The 20,240-nt window shown below is 31.0% G+C and overlaps 1 protein-coding gene across 2 annotated transcripts; it reads right to left on the bottom strand.

Moving 5' to 3' along the window:
• Nucleotides 1–32: 32 nt before the first annotated feature.
• Nucleotides 33–19,829, bottom strand: LOC106052859 (exosome complex exonuclease RRP44-like). 2 transcript variants are annotated; one of them, XM_056034524.1, is made up of 24 exons: nucleotides 19,678–19,829; nucleotides 14,708–14,964; nucleotides 14,363–14,425; nucleotides 12,746–12,840; nucleotides 10,172–10,353; nucleotides 9,154–9,224; nucleotides 8,290–8,445; nucleotides 7,429–7,593; nucleotides 6,937–7,059; nucleotides 6,179–6,316; nucleotides 5,930–6,076; nucleotides 5,667–5,783; nucleotides 5,269–5,370; nucleotides 4,850–4,914; nucleotides 4,658–4,742; nucleotides 4,079–4,206; nucleotides 3,858–3,944; nucleotides 3,491–3,647; nucleotides 3,034–3,254; nucleotides 2,158–2,248; nucleotides 1,942–2,019; nucleotides 1,505–1,663; nucleotides 1,022–1,144; nucleotides 33–446 (listed from the first exon to the last, which is right to left on the bottom strand). In XM_056034524.1, exons 2-24 carry the CDS (start codon nucleotides 14,930–14,932, stop codon nucleotides 348–350), a joined length of 2,877 nt encoding a protein of 958 aa, XP_055890499.1. In that variant the 5' UTR covers nucleotides 14,933–14,964; nucleotides 19,678–19,829; the 3' UTR covers nucleotides 33–347. The 2 variants fall into 2 exon arrangements, with proteins under 2 accessions (XP_055890499.1, XP_055890500.1); XM_056034525.1 differs by having other exon boundaries at nucleotides 14,708–14,961.
• Nucleotides 19,830–20,240: the final 411 nt, after the last annotated feature.

Raw genomic sequence — 20,240 nt, 5'->3', positions numbered from 1 at the left:
GACATCATTGATTGAATTAAAAACAACTTTAAACAAAAAAAATCTTTTTTTTTTTAATGTCAACATTTATTGACTTAAATGTTGCCATTATGATTACATTAACAAGAAGTTTATCATTTGAACAACAAGACCTTGCTGCCTTATTAGCCATTAGTTAAAAACCCAAACATTCATCAGGTATATATTTTGACAAAAGATTTACATCAATAATTTGCAATGCAAAATAACAATGTTTAAAAATGATCCATTCATTCAAGAAAACATAAAAAGATGGCATTGTTAATTCAACTAAAGCTAAATGTTTGTCATGAACAGCAAGAATTCACTGAACAAAGAACTAATGACTTTTACATCATCTTTCTTTTCTTCTGAGCTGATTTTCCAACAGGCTCTTGTGTTGATAAAGTAGAAGTATCTTTAACAGATGGGACACTGAAACCAGGAATCTGTTGACAAAATGCAAATATCTGTTTAGATAAATCAGAAACATGTCAAGTTACTTCAGTAATGCAGAGATTCATAGTAAAAGAGGTTGTTAACTGTTTTTTTTTTCGTTGATCATCAACCCAAAATTCTAAGGTCAGAGGGCTTATAAGTTACCAATAAAGACCTCTGGGCGACTCTAAAAAAAAATCAATGTTAAGAGTTTTATGACAAGAACAAGGACATTAGCAACCAGTATGAAAGGTAATAGTATCAGGAGATCGGAAGAGAGACAGTCACCAGAAAAAAAGAAATATAACACAAAGGACTGGACAGGCCACCCACTGGGTGAAATCAAGAGAACATGTGAGAATTGAGAGAAATAAAGAGAGATGGACACTTGTTGTGTTTCAATTTGGAGTCTAGTGCCATTAAAAAGATGTACGAAAGCAAGAAAGACCTTAATTCCATTATAATTGTAAACAAAACCTTTCAAATCAAAATCCAGGTACATTGCCTTTAAGCCCCTAAATCATGTTTTATGTTCAATAAATTTGTTTTAGTGGAAAAAGGTCAAGGAAAAAAAGTAGCTACTCACCTCAGGCTTCACCAGTTTTAAAGAAAGTTTCATGTGCTGGACATTGGATCGGTCAATGCTTAGCTGGACAATCACTGGGTCAAATACATGAATGGTCACATTACCAGCTGTCTGTGTGTTCATCTAGTGGACAAACAAAATATAAGGGAACAGCAGATAAAAATGTTGAAGACATAGAGAGGTTGTACGTGTAAGAAAACCTATGACAGTGGTGCCCAACTCTACTCAGCCAGTGGAATATTTCCTGCACGCATCATCAAAATAAGTTGTCGATACAAATGGACCTGAACCTCATTCGTTTCATTATGCACTGGGTGCAGAAGTTTATAAGGGGCCAGAAAGCACAGTGTCACTGACTAGATATGGCATTCTAGATGTAGGCTGGCCCTCACTGAATAATGAGATTCCTATGATTTAATTAATTTTGAGCTCCTTTTGAAACAAAGTTAAAATGAAACCTTTACCACATTTTGTTTGGCCTACCTCTTCATCATAAACAAACAAGCTTGAGGTCTTCTGGCCTTCATCATTCAGGAACACAGTACCCTCAAGACCATACTTTGGAATGAGAATCTGCAGGGCATTCTTACGTACAAATAACACATGACCTTGCTCGTCTTGTACACGAGTTTTAAAGAAAAGCTGCCAAAAAAAGTTTAATGGAAAACATTTATTTGACATCTTTAAATTAAAAATGACTTTTTAAATGTAGTATTAAAAGAATGAATTGACATAAACTATTGCATATTTTATCAGGATACTACTTTACACCACATTATAAAAGTTAACTTTGGATTTTTTTTTTTCAATATGCAATCAAATTAAAATATTGTAGGACATAAAAATAAGTAAATTCATTTTTTAGTTACATGTCTATATAGAATAAATACATTTGAACTGATTCTTCTGTAATGACTTACATGTGTGTGTAAATTGACTGAAGCTCTACCAGCATACTGGGCCATCTTATGCCTGTAGTTCAAGTTGTTGCACAGACTCTATAAATAAATAAATATAATAAATAATGTTTTGTTTTTTTTGTGGGGCAACAAGTGCATCAACTCTCCTGGCAAGTCTGCTAAGTAGATATACAATTCTGGTTAATAAAAACTGTTAAAACAGCTCTATAACTATACCTGGATCTTAGTCTTTTCCAACAGCTCTGGATATGATGCATCGGCACCAATACTAACTGCTAGCAAACGGTGAGCAATAATATCTGAATATCTGAGGGAGCAAACCAAATGATTTTGATTTTTAAGATGTCAATTAGAAATAAAAAATAATAATGGAAAACAATAGATTAATACAGTGATTTTACATCTTGTGAAATCTTCAAATGTAACATTGGACTTGTTGATAAATAACATATTTGTGCCATGGTAGCTTCTTCCAATGATTTTTTTTTACTTTGGAGATTTCTTCAAAAATATAGAATAAATATTATTTTGTTATTTCTTTTGTAGAGATACATTTATACAAAAAAAAATTTAAAAAAAGTAAACAAAAAAAAAACAAAAAAAAACCTATGCTAATATTAAAAGTGAAATTCACACCCAACACTTTTATTATTTTAGTGCATAAGAATTGGGGTTTTTTTTTACTTTTTTTTTTTACTTTTTATTATTTTCATCTTTTTAGTCATAAAATTTTTGCAATCATTTTTTGTTTTCGACCACTGATATATTTAAGTCACTGAGTCTAAGATTAAACTATTTAATAGTGTTTTTGTACAAGTAAAAATCATTTTAAAGAATACTGCAACTCAAACAATGTAACAGAAAGGTTTGTGACCTTAACATTGAACTTATGTGTGTCACACTTAGATCTAACCACTCGCCAAGATTGTTTGATTTTTTTATTGGTTCATGTGTTGTTATCTAGCATGAGCTTGTCCACAAGTAGAATGGTCAAAATATCAATGGCAAAAATTCAGACATACAAGAAATATACAGACTTTATATAAACGTGAAAAAAAATGTTTTCAGACCATTGTACCTATTAGAACTTACCTTCTAATGGGTGAGGTGAAGTGAGTATATATAGGAGTGGCCAGACCATAATGGAGATAGTCCATTGGCTGCAACATTCCACTACAGAAATACACAGCCTGCATCATGCATCGTGTAGTCATTATACGCAGCATTGTGTTAAAATAAGGATTCTCTGGTACAACAGCTTTGTCCAAACTGTCAGCTAAACCTTTACCAGAGGAGACATCTATTTTAAAACCCTAAATGAAGCAAAGTGTACAAATATTTTATTACTATTTTCAGTTAAATTATTAATTATTAGTTATAGTTAAGTTTGAAGAGTAAACATAATAAAAACTACAACTAAATGGTATATTTTGAGATGTCTTAATCCATCCAACTGTTAAGGTTACAATAGGTTGCCTGACATTTGCTTCAGAAAATAAAAGATGCATTCAGCTCATTTATTTCACGAAAATGGCCAACGCTGACTCACTTTTGAAGCAGCTGCTTTGATCAAAGGATCAAAATTTGACACAGGTGGAGACGGATGACGTCGCAGTAAAGCATTGTCTGGAAACTCCTTGAGAATTTTCTCTGCCACTGCAATGTTTGCCAGCAACATGAATTCTTCCACCATAGAATTAGTTTCCCTGGATAAAAGATAGGAAGCTACTACCAGTTTTTTTATAATGAAACTTTGTTTTTCTCAAAGGGTTATTCCTATATAAAGATTAATGATATTTTAATAACTATTACAATTATCCTTAACAGGTTTTTAATTCCCCCATAACTTTAAAGTAACTGTTAGGGAAAGAATGTAGTGATCAATATTTAAATGAGTGATTAAAAAAAAGAAATACCTGAGTTCTTTAGTCTGAACATCAATGGGATCATTGGTCTCACTATCAACAAAAAACCTGACCTCGGTTGAAGCTAAGCTCAAAGCTCTGGGAACAGAGATTAACATTTGCCATTCTTATAATGTGTTGTTTCAATATAATAAAATACAAACAGACATAAAAGGACAAGCAAGTGCAAATGGTCACAAAAAAGAGTTTTCTTATTAAATCAAGTTTATTACCCATTGTCTAATCTCTTTTTCTTTAGAATTTTCGCCAGATGATTAAGACCTCGCAAGCTTTTGGTCAAATTATCTGAAGCATTAGGATCATCTATTTTCAACTGAGCTTCTGCATACGTCAGTGATGCCTGAAAAAAGAAATAAACAGCTGTAAATGATAAACAAACAGGCATAACTTTACTAGATACATTTGTATATAAAATATATGCAATGCATATAATAACCAAATGTTTGTTTTCTTTCCAAAAAAACTTAACTAGGTTCTTTTTAAGACACAGTTAATAGAAGAATTTTAATTAAATTATTGTGATCTAAGATGGAAGTTGGAAGCAATGTTTACTAATAAAGAAAAGTGTGTGTGTGTGATGACATTAAAATAAAAATTTCAAAGTAATCCTTGTTCTAACTCTATTGCTGACATTAAACTATAATAAAATAATAATAATAAATATAATAAAAAAAAAAAAAAGATACATTGAAAATTATTTTAAACTACAAGTTTCAGAAAACAGAAACTTCTCAGATAAAATGAGAGCTTTGAACAAAAGTATTTGTTCCTAATTACAAATATAAACTTACCTTGGAATCAATAATACTCTTGGTGAAATCTGTACTAATGATATCTGCCTGAGGAGTCATCTCCCATAGAACTGAAAATGCAAATCTGTGAGAAAAATAATATTTTTTTTTACTTATCATTTTAGCATCTTCTACACAAAATTGTCTTAGGAAGAAAATGTTTCATATAGAGAAATAAAGTTAAACCTGTACCTGTTAACTCCACTTCGAAGTGAACATAAGTTAGAACTTAGTAAGTCTGGTACCATGTCTATTCTCTGAAAATATTTATTTGGAGAGTAACAAGATAATTATTTCATAATTCCTGTATGTAAAAACTTCTGAAAATAATTATTTCGGACAGACATATTATTGATAGCTTGTATTTCAATCAATATAACTAACACATTTAGTTATTAGACAATCACAAGAATGACTTCCTCTTTACATTTATCCATGAATACAATAAATACAACAATTGACAATATTTCAAAAAACCATGTATGAAAATGATCCTATTGAACTAAACAAATATTTTACTCTTATAGTTTCAAACTCTATGATTCTGTATAGCCAGTAGATTACTGTTTTAGATTTCCATAACTGTATTGTAGGACTCATTCATGACTTACTTTGTCTGTTAGATAAACAGTAGTTCCTCTGTTGGCTGCCTCTTGGTCCAGAGCATTGCCTGGTCGAATGAAGTGAGAAACATCTGCTATGTGCACACCAACCTGAGCAAAGAAACAATAAAACAAATTCAAGCAAGATACAAGAAAAGTTAAACAAACATTTGTAATGGTCATAATGAATAGGTGAAGACATGATTTGGGGAAGACAGAAAATATAAATTTCTTTATCACTTTAGACAACAGAAATTTTGCTCTATAAAAAAAAATTATTTTCTAGCTTGACTATTACTTACTTTTATTTTAAGAATTATTACCAAAGTAGCATTCACCATTTTTTTTACTCAATAATTATGTTTAACAGTCGCAACTTATTAATGAAAAGATCAATGAGTAGGTACCTCAAAGTTTCCATTTGATAAAGATCTACAGTGAAGAGCATCATCTATATCTGTACAGCCAGGAGGGTCAACACTACAAATGTCAAGGTGCCGCAGATCCCTGCGCCTCTTCAGGTCCTAATGAATTCATTAAGTTCACTCAAAAAATTAAGAACTTTTTATTTTTATGATATTTATCATCATTACCTAACATAAAGGTAACAATGTTAAGTTAAAAGTTATTTAATAGTAAAATTGATTTCTAAAAAAATGTATTCAAAAACCTCTTCTGTGATTGTCCATGGCATTTTCGGTAGAAAGCTAAGAACAGCTTCAGAGAAATTGGAATGAGGGACATCATGTTCCAAAAGAAGAACTTCATTCTCTGTATCTTTATCTCCAACTCCACCAAGGCAGCGGACAAAGTGACCCTTTACAGAGAGCAAACATAAAGTCATAATAGAAACATAATGGCATTAATCAATTAGAATTAATAACATATAAATGGATAAAGAAATAAAAAAAGAACAAACCAAAGGATATCTAGAGTTACGAGGCCAACTATCAATAGCTACTATAATCCTCTTTGAAGCCAGTGCATCTGACTGCCTTGTTTCAATTCTTATCTTTGGTATTCGTTTCTCTGCAGGTATGAACAAATGTCTAGTTCTCTAGTGATGAAAAAAAGAGTAAAATTTTATTTTAAAACATTTAATATTTCTACTCATTTTGATCCAAACTCATTAGGTAGAAATGTACACACAAAAAAGTTTACTGTACAAAAAAAAAAAGGCAACAACTTCATAACAAGGATTACATAAGGGTTACGCGCATCAAAACCTATTTTCTGAATTCATAAATTTAAGTCTATCACCCATTATTGAGACCAGAGTGTGTGTGACCTGGAAGGACTAAGTAAACATTATTTATTCAATGTTTAGATTTCTTGTATATTTGAACAGTAGTTGCACCCAAGTTTTTAATTAGTCATTTCTTTTTCAACATTTGGTCTGTCTGATATCTTCAAAATAAACATTGTCCAGATTATTTAAAACAAAAAATAATTCAAATGTTTTCAAACCAACTTCATTCCAATCAATGTTTAATAAAAGCTCAGAAAAACCAGAACAATATGGATAGCTGGATTTAAATTTAAAACACTTTTTTCATTCTATACAGTGTTGTTTTTTTCTTCAGTTACTGCCCTTATAGTTCACCTCTACTCTAAACAAAACAGTTGATAAGAGCCAGTGAGTGCAACATCAGTTTAGCCCAGTCAAAAACACATTACCTCTTTTAATATGGATGGTTGCAATATGCCACAGTATTGCCTCCAGTTTCTTTTAACAATGCCAACAACCCTACCAGTGGGCTGACGAAGTTCCCGTGGCACTTTATTTTGAATCAGTTTTTCCTGAAACAAAGTATTTGACATTGCAATTAATAATCTCAGTTTCCCACTGAAAATGTGTAGTCATGTTTAATTTCTCCTTTTTGTGGTTTAAAGCTCTATAAATTATAAGTATTGTGTGGCTTGAATAATAACCCACAAGCTTTTCTCTAAATCCTGATAGTGTTAAGTAGAATCAGTGACTAAATACTAAACTTCCAGCCCTTATTGAAAACCATCGCAAAAGTGTAAAAGAAAACTAAACTTTCTAACATATTCTTCTACATTGTCTATAACAACATTAAACTTATTAACTATATTAGAATGAAGTTGAAATAAAACATGTACATGTGAAACTAATGCAGTGACTGCTGACCCAAGGACAATACTTACACTGTCATTTAGTCCCCTATTCTCCTCGTCTTCTTCATCCTTCCCTTCATCCTCTGCCAGCACCATGGAAGACGGGCAACTCCATTCAGATTCTGGCAAGATTTCAATCACCACTACATCATCATTCACAGCTCTGTTAAGATTTTGTAATCCTTGAACAAACACCTAAATAAAAAAAAAAAAAAAAACTAAAATTAATTTTGTAAATAATAATAATAATAATAGAGCAAAAATCTAAATACTTTTTTATTATTATTAATATGGTACAAGCAAGATGTTTTTTTAAGTATGTGCAATTAAAACCACTATTCCATCTATAATAATTTTTAATGGATTTTTAATCTGAATTCATATTACTTCAAAGGGTTATAAAAAAGTTTCTAAAATGTTTTTAGTTTTTAATAAAGTGTGTTGATTTGATTTTAATTAAAAGTGGTGCTCTGTATTTTCTAGCTTTCTGAATGCTTAGGTGTTTTCCATTGTTTGACCTTTATTTTTTTTTAAATCCTGTAATAGATCATGTGGTGCCCCAATGGTCCAGCAGACAAAGGGATAGGTGAAGGTAGGTTTTCTATGGGACCTTATTGTATGTATAAACATGAAACTACAAAATGTAACAAAAAGTGAAAGAATTGAACAATCTGCCTGTAATCATGCACAATATTACATAGCTTCTTTTTAGGATAAGACAAAAACTTGACATTTCATGTAATTATAATTTATATAACAAACAAAACCAAGGAATATGTTGTTGTTTTTTTTAATTATAGCAAAACAGGATATTTTTGGTCAAGCATTATTCAAGGCTGCATAAACTATTCATATTAAGACCCCAAAAATCAATAGCAGTTTAATGTTTACCATTTGGTCTTTATCTCTGATGCTGACATTGGCCTCCAAGTAGTTCTCTCTGCTTATAAGTATTGTCCCCTGCAGGTACTTTCCAGAGCGTATGCCCTTCTGGATCTCTGCCATGCCCAAGTGTTCAGCAAATAAAACTTTGTTCTTGTCTGAGATCTAATCAATAAAAAGTTCTATTAAAACCCAAGGTGTTGTAACAGCATGATGAAAAAAATTCTTTTGATGGTTTAATGGGAACTCGTTAAATGTACCAACAAGGGGAGATAACAGTCTATTTATAGATTAAGGGATGATAAAGACAATTTTATAACTGAACAGTTAACACACACATTCATGTGGTGAGTGTAAAAATACTCAAAAAGTATATGGATGTTCACTTTAACTCTATTCTATATGTAAAACTTTGAAGACTAATTTATAATTCAAAATTAAATTTGCAATAAGATTTGTTGCTTTGCACTTTCACCACTTAGTTACCATGGTAAGTAACACAATTAAGTACAATGAAATAGAATGAAGTATACTGACATGGAATGAATTACATGGTATTTAATCCAAGTTTTTGTAAAAAAACATTTTTGTCTTGTTAATACTAAGAAGTAATTTTTTTTTCTCATTGCCTTCTAATTTTTATTTGAAAATCTATATTTCAATAATTCCATCATTCATTAATATCCATTTTCAATTACTTGTTATTTTAATACTAAATTAGTTGTATACATCATTTTTACCGAATAACACTGTAGCCCCTTTTAACAAGTATAGACATATTTTGTTCTTGAAATAATAACACAAATTTAAATAACTGATATTAAAACTGAAAAAAAAAAAATTACTTTGACAAAAATTAAAATTAGTACTTACAGATTGATTGAGAGGGTTGGCAAGCCTGTCCACAATTGTTTTATTGGATAAGCTTTTCACATAGTCATAGACTAGAAAGTTAAAGAAACAATGTGATCATTACATTTAAAATATAAACATGAGAAAAACAAATTCAGGCAAATAGTTTGGGGTGTGTCAGCCAGAAACAAAAAATATTGCAAAACATATAAAAGTGGAATTAGAAGGAGACAGTTACTTTTGTTTCTAGCATTAATGAATTTTAACTCTTTCTGTTCATATATTTTCCATTCATTCTGTTATTGTACAAGGACAAACTAGCCTTCCCTTTCTTATAATTCATTGTATTTAAATTAATTCAAGTTATAATTTTATTGCTGAGTTACAGTGATTGGAAAATAAAATGAGTTTTAACATAGAAATTTCAATATAATATATTTATTATACATATTTTAAAAATCTCTTATTTTACAAATGTAATAATGATCCACGGAATAGTACAACTAATTCGACAAAATTTTTTACTGAGTTCCTCAAACTGAATTCAATATTAAAATTATTACAATAAATATCTTTAAAAATATATGCACTTTTATTTAGAGATTTATTCCTGCCTAAAAATCACATTTATAAAGTATATATGTTTTGGAAGAAAGTATATTTGAAAAGCATGTAAAATTCATTTAAAACCTGATAAATCCCAATCATGAGACTTTAATATGTTCTATTTAGTACAAGAATAAAATTAAGTTCTAATTATTTAACAAAAGAAAAAAAGATCATTTAATTATTTATTTACATTAATAGCTATGGACTCAATTAAAAATATCATCCTACCTGTTTTGTGATTTGTATTTAAACCTTTGTTTTATATAAAAGAAACCCTTACTAATTGATAAGGTATCCCAGAATAGCAGCTCTAACTGAATACAACTTTGCTGACATCAATAACATTACACATTTTTTTAAATTTATATTCTTATTATCAAATAATAATCAATTTTTCATTTAAAATTCATTTTTTTCTCTCAAGACTTACTTGTATAGGCATTTAAATTTTTGGAGAGGGCATACTTTAGGTTTTCCACATCATTAGTGAGCAGCAAAACAAGTACCCCAGCATCTTTTAAATGACTAGAGTACCATCCAACAGCTTTTCTAATAGCCCTGTCATTTCTATCATTGGCACTTTCACCAGGCTTACGCTCAACGTATGTGTTCCTAAGTGGACACAATGTTTGAAGCAAAATAGAAATTGTATATATTTGATAATTAACAAAAATAATTATTATTAATCATTTTAAAAAGAAAGACTTAGAAAGATAGATAAAAAAAACTATGTAACTATCCAAAAAGGTCTTTTTAGAAGACTACATAAGGAAAGGAAAACTATCTATCTGGGAGGGACACGACAATTCGTTCACTGACATTTCATTCACCGACAAATCGTTCACAAGACAATTCGTTCACGCGACTATTCGCTCACAGACAACTTGTTCACCGACAACTTGTTCACCAACAGTTGGTTCACGACAAATCATTCACGCGACAAATATTTCACTAACAATTCGTTCACTGGATATTTCCAAAAACAAAAAAATTGCTAGAGATCGGGCCTGATCCGAAATTCTTTGTAAATTTGTGTTTGTTTGTAGTTAATATTTTGTTAACGAGGACAGTATGTGATAAAAAATTATACTTAAAAGAAAAAAGGGATCTTACAAGCAAGCTGAAACATTTAAATGGGACCTCACTTTACTATAGGTAACATTTTTACTTTCAACATGTAGGCCTTCTTTTACACTCATGTCCATCATGTAATCTTGTTCGACCTACCCATATTTGCTTATCTTCTTAATAGCGGTCCAGATGTTTAATTAACATACCCATTTTATTGATATCTTATTAACAAAAACAAATCTTATCTTATATAATACAGACGTTTCTTCAAAAAAGAAGATGATTACGCCCTACGCGTCATGCATTCTGCCAAGTCACTGGTTTTCCTGGCTAGCTCAGATGCACTAGTATTTTTTCCACAATCCTTTCAGTGTTTTTACGAGAGATAATTTAGATTTTTAACAATGGTACTAGATTTGGTACAATATATGGTTTCACTGTTCAACTCTGAACCTCACATACTAGATACAGATCTAAGGTTAATACTTACCAATTAAGACATCTAAGAAAAAAAAAACTAATTACATATACAACACTAGGAAATATTTTGGTTCCCTATCAAAAAATTATAATTTATCGCAATACAACAAAATAAAATTGTTTCAATAAATTTGTTATTGAGGTCCAAGCAATCAAATTAGTCTACCAATGGGTGGTCACATATAGAAACAAGTTAACTAAAATAAAAATAACAATAAAACTTCTTTTAAACTTGATGGAAAGTACTATACTAGTGTCTAGTAGATATTTTCAATGTTAACAGATTGAACATGTGTATAGGCAATGTCCAATAAAGTTTTTTTACTTCCAGAGGAGCCAGTCTGTCTAGCACTCCAGTAGGTGTTAACTAGAGTATCCAGATGAATGGGTAGATTCCCGGTAGATGAAAAAAAAAGAGGGGGGTGTAAAGGTATATTAAAAGTGAAAGTAAAAATGTTACCTATAGTAAAGTGAGGGCCCGTTTACATTTTTCAGCTAGCTTGTAAGATCTCTTTTTTTTTTTTTACTTTAAGTATAATTTTTATCACATAAACTACAGTGCTCATTAACAAAATATCAACAACAACAACGAAATTAAATAAACTCAGATTTGACCTGATCTCTAGAAATTTTTTGCATTTGGAAATAATAGCTACAAAAGTTTTAATGTAAATAAATTAAACACGCGACGAGAATATATATTATTAACAATATGTTACTATCCAGTGAATGATTTGTCTGTGAACAATCTGTCCGTGCCGTGAACGAATAGTCGCGTGAACGATTTGTCGTGAACCAACTGTCGGTGAACAAGTTGTCAGTGAACAAGTTGTCTGTGAGCGAATAGTCTGTGAGCGATATGTCACGTGAACGAATTGTCGGGTGAACGAATAGTCGCGTGAACGATTTGTCGGTGAATGAAATGTCAGTGAACGAATAGTCGTGGAACCCTATCTGGGTTATGGTTCAGAAATTTTTAATCTGTGATCATTAATTACTGATTCTCAGCATTTTCACTGTGCTTTATTTATTTAACAATATGTCAGTCAAACTATTGTTCTATTCATACAAAAGAATTATGTTTTATGTACATTTGTTCATCGCTGGATTACTTGTTTCATTGAATTGATTTAAACATATCAAACTCAAGAAAATTATATTCTACACTTGTTTCTTTGGTGTGTTTAATTACAGGCATGGAGGCAACTCCAAACTTGCATACGTCACATTGTTTGAGGAACAACAATGCTCTCTAAAACAAATTTTGACAGTAATAACTATATTTATTATTGATACAACTATTTAGTTATTATATTACTTAGCTAGAAAAAAATAAAATAAATAAGATTCTAATGAAGATGAAAAGCTATTTGCACCATATTGTGTTTAAATTAAAATATCACTTATGCTAAAATTACAATATTTATAAAAAAAAAAAAAAAAAAAAACTTACATGTTAAACTCATTGCAATATGTATAGAAATGTTTTTGTGAGCTTGATATCATTTCAGTAACTCTTTTGTACACTGGTGCACTTCTGTGTCGTATCTACATAACATGTAATTATAACAATAATGAATAACCAATTTAACTTTTAAAGATAAAAAACTTAGTCTAAGTTTATAAAAATACTTTGTTATAAAATGGAATGAATTGCTTGCTTTATATATATATATATATCACAGGTAATAGTGGTTAATCACAGGTTTAGATAATAGTGAACAAATCTTACTAGATTTTTCTAAGGCTTTTGACAAAGTTCACCACCATAGTTTGCTTAAAAAATTAAAATATTTCGGCATTAATGGTCCACTGCATCAGTGGATTAAAGACTTTCTGATAGGGAGAGAACAAACTGTAATAATAAATGGCTCTAAATCAACACCGATAACAGTAAACTCAGGTGTACCTCAAGGTACAGTCTTGGGTCCACTACTATTTTTAATTTACATAAATGATTTACCAAATTGCATTAGTTCAGGAACAAAAGTCAGATTATTTGCAGACGATTGCATAATATATAGAACAATAAAAACAACACAAGACACAGATATTTTACAAAGAGAATTAGATGAATTACAGAAATGGGAATCATATTGGAGCATGTCTTTCCACCCAGAAAAATGTCAGTTGTTAAGAGTAACAAAAAAACTAAAACAAATTAATTCCACTTATCTTATTCATGGCAAACCAGTATCACAGACTAAAAACGCAAAATACCTAGGTGTTATAATAAATGAAAAACTATCATGGAATCCACATATTGATGAAACTACAAAAAAATCAAACAAAGCATTAGGATTTATTAAAAGAAATTTCTATAAATCAAATAAGAACATAAAACTAAAATGTTACTTAATCTTGGTTAGGCCAATAATAGAATATGCATCCTCCGTTTGGGACCCCTCAACTCAAGAAAACATTAAGAAACTGGAACAGACACAAAATAGAGCAGTGAGATTCATAACAAACGAATATTCACATTTGACTAGAGTAACACCTTTAGTAAAATCACTAAATTTAGAAAGCCTTCAGGACAGAAGGCTCAAAAGTAAAGTAGCAATCATACATAAAACACTGAACCATAATCTTCAAATACAAAAACAAAATTTAATAAAATACTCTGAAAGACACAAAGATAAAGGCACATTCCTCGTCCCATATGCTAGGACAAATTTGTACAAATACTCCTTCTTCCCTAGTGCTATTAGAGCATGGAATGGGTTGCCTGAGCTAGCCAGGAAAACCAGTGACTTGGCAGAATTTAAGTCATTGGTTAATATGCATGACTAAATGCATGACGCGTAGGACGTAATCATCTTCTTTTTTGAAGTAACGTCTGTATTATATAAGATAAGATAAGAAGATAAGATAAGATAAGGTACTTGGGGAAAAAAAAGCTTAAGAAACAAAGGGCTTATAACACAAGACAATGACATAAACAGTATATTTTTAAAAAATTTAAATTAAGCATCTAATTACTAAACAAAAAATTATTTTGTTTAGATTAATCACATGTTGCTTTAACAACAAGATCAGAAATCTTTTTTTGTTTAAATAAGTTCCTTACTTCATCAAGAACTGTCTGGAGAATTATGACATTTTTTATTGAAGGATCTTCTAGAACATCAATCTGGAAAAAAAAAATATGCATATGTTAAAACACAATAGATAAGATACATATCAGTAACAAATAATAACAAAAGATATAAAATGTACAAAATCCCCCAATCCTCAATCACTTTTTAATTGTTTTCATTAAGGAGGTGTGCATAGACTTCACTTTTTTTAGTTCAAGGTTCACAGTGTTGTTGTTTTTTGCTGGTGTACTGTCAAGCCTATTGAGTTCAAGTCTGTAGGAGACCAGTATTTTTACTTGTAATTTGAGAATACTGAAAAAGCCCTTGCTACTTACTTGATGAAGTACAACATTAGTATCTGGAATAATATAATGACTCTTCCGCAACAGTGAGCTATCAGAGTCAGGTGACTCTTCTAGAGGCTCTCTTTCCAAACCTTGACAATTTTTAACACATGCCATTGAGCCACAGCTAATATCATCTCTCAGATAGTGTTCACGGACAATTTTCATCACGCCACCCAACCTGGTTTTCTTGATGAAGATCTTGTTGGTCAACATTTGTATTTCTTACTTCAACTGTTTTATTCCTGCTTTAGATTTAAAAAAAACAACAAAAACAATAAATTGATTTATGCATTTGATGGTACAGCATCAATAAACCATAAAGGTTGTTTTTTTTTAATATTCTGTTGCACCCTCACATTGAAACAAGGTCAAATCAGACCAGGTCATTTTTTATGCTGAAAAGACATAAAAAATATAATTTTAACAGCCTTTTAATATTTTTTTTTCTTAAAAAGTGTATTAGCCTAATATAAAACATATTTTTGAAAGGATTATCATCATTATCTGACATCATTAAACTGTTTTAGTAAGAGCTTGTGCATGGTGCATTTATGCACTCAAACAATTCAAGAACATGTAGTTTTCCCAACCTATCGAACTGGAATAAGGCAAATCTGGGGGAAAAAAAAAGAAACACACATGGTTTCCTCTTCCTCCACAAAGCGGGTGCTGCATGCGTAGAAGTTTTAAAAAAATCAACAAAAAAACAAATATAATATTTTAGATCATTAACATTGATGTCTAAAACTGGTTGTTTGGAATAAATTTTGGAATGAAAATCGTAATTTAATTCAAACACCCTATTAATTTTATTTTTTTAATGGAATCAAACAACTTGGCTTATGAATCATATTTAAATCAGCTCCAAAAACAGAATAAACATTGCCGGGCCCATTAGCATAGACTATACTGACAAAGAGATGCGGTGGCTTGGCGGTAAAGCACTTGGCTTCCGAACCAGGGGTCCAGGGTTCGAATCCTGGGATTTTTAATTTCGGGATCTTTGGGCGCCTCTGAGTCCACTCAGCTCTAATGGGTACCTAACATTAGTTTGGGAAAAGTAAAGGTGGTTGGTTGTTGTGCTGATCACATGACACCCTCGTAAACCATAGGCCTCGGAAATAAATTACCTTTACATCATCTACCCTATAGACCACAAGGTCTAGTGAAAGGGAACTTTACTTTACTTTATACTGACCATAGACTTAGCCAACCAAAAAATAAAGTCTTAACCCAAGGAAGAGAGTCATCCTGGTAACATATATATATACATGTTTATATATAAATATATATAATAATAATATACATGACTTATATTTGACTTATAAATTTGAAATTCTTTTTTCTTACATAAAAAGACAGCTAAATGGAAGGAAATTGGGTCAGAATCATTGGAAAATGGACACGCAAATTAATTATTATATTATTATTATACTTTTTTATACACTGATAATACAGCATGCTAGTTTCATATTAAATATCAAAATAAACTAACAAAGATGTAATGACCACAAAAACAGCGAGATGTACTGTAATGTCCGGAATAAATAAACTACTCTACTTCTTTCCAAGACTAAGACTTTTTTGAAGAGCTGACCTGTATTTTATTATTATAGATAAATAACTTATAAGTGTTGTGTTACTAGACTGACTAGACTAGTATTTCTAGATAGTAGATTGTAACTAGATTACTACAATAACTAGATCTAGATCTAAATCTAGTAGTATACTTACTTATTATAATTACTAGACCCCTAGTATACTATTACTAAGTCACTAGAATTCACTAGATTTTAAATTATAATATTATATTATTATTATATTTATTTATTAAGATTACTACTATAGTAGTTTATTTATTTCGGACATTACATGAATTCGGACATTCACTGTTTTCGTGGTCATTAAATAATTATTTTAATATTTATTATAAAACTAGCACGCTGTATAATGTGCTTGTCCATTTTCCAATGATTCTGACCCAATTTCCTTCCATTTAGCTGTCTTTTTATGTAAAAAAAAACGAATTTCAAATTAGCTAGTCAGGTTGTTGTTTTTTCCTATGTTACCCGGATGACTTTACCTCTTCCTAGGGTTAAGACTATATTTTTTGATTAGCTAAGTCTATACTAATGAGTCCGGCAATATTTATTCTGTTTTTGGAGCTAATTTATTTGATTAATAAGCCAAGTTGTCTGATTCCATACAAATAAAAAATTAATAGGGTGTCCGAATTAAATTACGATTTTCTTACCAAAATTTATTTCGGACAGCCAGTTTTGGACATCAATAAAAAATGATCTTATATTATATTTGTTCGTTTGTTGTTTTTTTAATAGAGAATAAATGGGCAAATGTTTGGAGTGAGCTTGGTACATTGAATGAAGTTAAATGCTTAGATCTAGACCTACTAGATAGATCTAGATTTATATAGAGAGAATATAGAGGATTCAGTTAGGCAAGAATGGCTATCCTAGCCTGTACTATACTACAAAAGATCATCTGATATCTGTATTAGAAATTTATTAAATTAATAAACAAAAAACACAAACATTCAACACACATCTAATCATGCAAACAATTCAAACATAAATAAGTCTAAAAGTCTGTGTAGAAGTCACTATCCCAGTAGAACAAGTGTGTTCATATTTTTATTTTTTGTGTTCGTATTTATGCATAATTCCAAAACATCATAATGATTTAATGTGAGGGGTTATGCCTGGGGATCTTAAAATTGAGTTAATGTTAGTAAAGAATTAAAATCTGAGTTTATTGAGGCCTAAATATAGAGACTGTCCGAAATAAATAATTGTGTCCGGAATCAAATAATGTGGGTCAAATTTGTCTGAATTAAATGAAAACACACTGCCTCTTTGACCTTAAATATAATAACAAATACAGGTTAGGGGTACAAATATAAGTAGTCATCCTTATTCTCCTTAAACTAAAGAAGATTTTGATACTTCATTTTCTTTTCTATGTCGAACCATTGTTAAATAATGCGCTGTCAAAGTTAAACTTTCAAATTTGGGCCTAGGTGTCCGAATAGCATAAACTACTCTAGAGTAAAGGATGGTTGTCGGACGCCCAGGTTTCGTCTCGCATATCGGACACCTCGATGTATTATTATTAAATCTTCTTTATTTGAATGTTTACTACCCAACTTCCGCATAAATATTGCGCATGGACTATTTTGTCACACTTCCGACACGTACAGCTCCCTTTTATATTGAGAGAAAGTAATTTTATCTGGGGTCAAAGTAGACTACTGTAAAACTTAGCTTTTTTTCTCCCAAGGGGAAGAACGAGATAGGGTCTGGAGCTAAGACGATTTTTAAGCCCCTAGATGCATTACCCAATTAAAACCCAGATATAATGCTTCTAAATAGGCACTAGAAACAGATAGATTGTACAACCCAGACTCTCCTTTCCCACTTAAACATGTAAATAGGGGGTGGCCAACAAGTTTTACCTTTCTGAATAAGAAAACATATCGTCATATGACGCTAGTCATCAAAGGGAAATAACTTGACACAGTACTTATGGGGAAATAAACAAATTGTTATTGTTTTTTTTTTAAACATTTACAAGAATAATTTTGTTGTTTGTTAAAATAATATAGTAGAAAATGTATATTTAAGTTATGTATGTGTTCTTGTGTGTGTTTGTTACATGTTTCACAAAAAAAAAAAAAATTCGTAACATATTTATAAAAAAAAAAGTTAATGTGGTGTATGCAAAACATATAACCATTTATTTTAAACCATTTAATATGCAACAAATATGTACAAATGTTATAGCACCCAAGTGCACATCTCTATACAATAATAAATTGGCATCAATGGGCAGCTGAAAAAAAAAGTCACAATAGCAATATCATTGTAGACCTCGAGCCTACAATTATTGATCGACCAGGTGTGCTAAATGGCCATTGTGTGAAACATCAACATTCTAAGAGATTGTCAAAATCAAAAGAGAGTATACTACATGAAGTCTCCCCCCCCCCCCTTTCCCCTTTTTTCCACGTCTCTTAAGCATACCATTACACGCTCTAAAAAAAAAAAAAAAAAAAAAAGCAGGTGAGAGAGAGAGCAGGAGACTAGCAATTATCTGACTGGTACCATAAAGGCTAAGGTGAGACAGGCACGCACTGCGTCAGTGGAGCTGTGCTACGGGGAAAAAAAAGTGCCCCGTAGGTAGACTAGAGAGAATACTCCTCCTCTTCTCCCCCCCCCCCCCAACAGAGGCGATTTTTTTCCCCTAGCGCGACCAGCTAGGCTAGGCCCAAAGTAGTGGCCATGGTGTGACGTCAGTTACAAGCCGAGAATGAAAGCGTGGAGCGTGGGAAAAGTGATAATATGGCTTGTGTCGTTGAGCTAATGTACAGAATAATAAAATTAAGGATGAAATGTCTTAATAATAACATGTTTAATATATAGAAGACATCTATTTCCTTTGAAGTGTCCCATAAATCTCCAAACCGGCCAACAACTTTTACAGAGACAAAAACCATGACGAAAACTTTAACGCATCAGAAAACCCAACCTACCCCTCTTCACATCAGATCTAATTTTAACTATGCGTAGTGATACATTACAAAATAGCTATTTTTATAGTCAAAACGAATTCATTGACACCATCACTTTATTCTTAGGTTAGACCATTACGGAGTTATGAATTTTGAAACTTAAAAATGGCAGGAGAATGGCTTAGCCGCCTTAGCGTGTCCGACAACCATCCTTTACTCTATATACTGAGACGAATGAGTAACTAGAGTCTACTAGAGTTAACTATTTTACTAGAGTTAGGTTAGAGTACTTAGAGTAGTTAGAGTGTTAGATTAGAGTATCATTAGAGTGACTAGTCTAGAGAGTAGAGACTTAACTAACTCAAATAACTCAGTAACTGTCTTAACGTAAACTAGATCTAAATCTAAGAGTGACTAGAGTCAGGCCTACCCTTTAACAAAATTATACACCCAATCTAGATATAGATCTAGATCTACTAAATAAATTTAAGACTAGGTCTATATAAATCTTTGAAACTTTTCGAAGTATTGAAAATTTCAGCTTTACGGCATGTCAGTCCCCATATTTTTTGTTGTTTATAATTAAAATATTTTCTTAATAGCTTCCCTTTGATGGGGCCAGGGATCGTCTATTGATATAAATCTACATTAGACAATTTAATGAAAATAAATAAATAAATAAAATGGGAAAAGATATATTTTAAAATAATAATTGGTTGACATTATATAAATGAAATTAGAAGTTTGTCAGAAAGTGTTTTGACATGATTTTGACCTTAGATGGATTCTTTAAAGATAGATCTAAATATTTTTAAAAAGTTAACCACTTAAAATTTGAGTATAACCCATGTATATAGATTATAGATAGGTAGATAAATGGATGGATCCAGAGTCAGAGTCCTTGGCCCAAATATATCACATTCACCTGTCCCTAATCTGTTGAATCGTTGGGGCATCGTTGGGGCATTGAACATGGTCTTTTTTATGTAAAAA

Source organism: Biomphalaria glabrata, chromosome 7 (genome assembly GCF_947242115.1).
Source record: "Biomphalaria glabrata chromosome 7, xgBioGlab47.1, whole genome shotgun sequence".
NCBI classification, from domain to species: Eukaryota; Metazoa; Mollusca; class Gastropoda; family Planorbidae; genus Biomphalaria; species Biomphalaria glabrata.
This window is presented reverse-complemented; position numbering and strand designations above follow the sequence as displayed.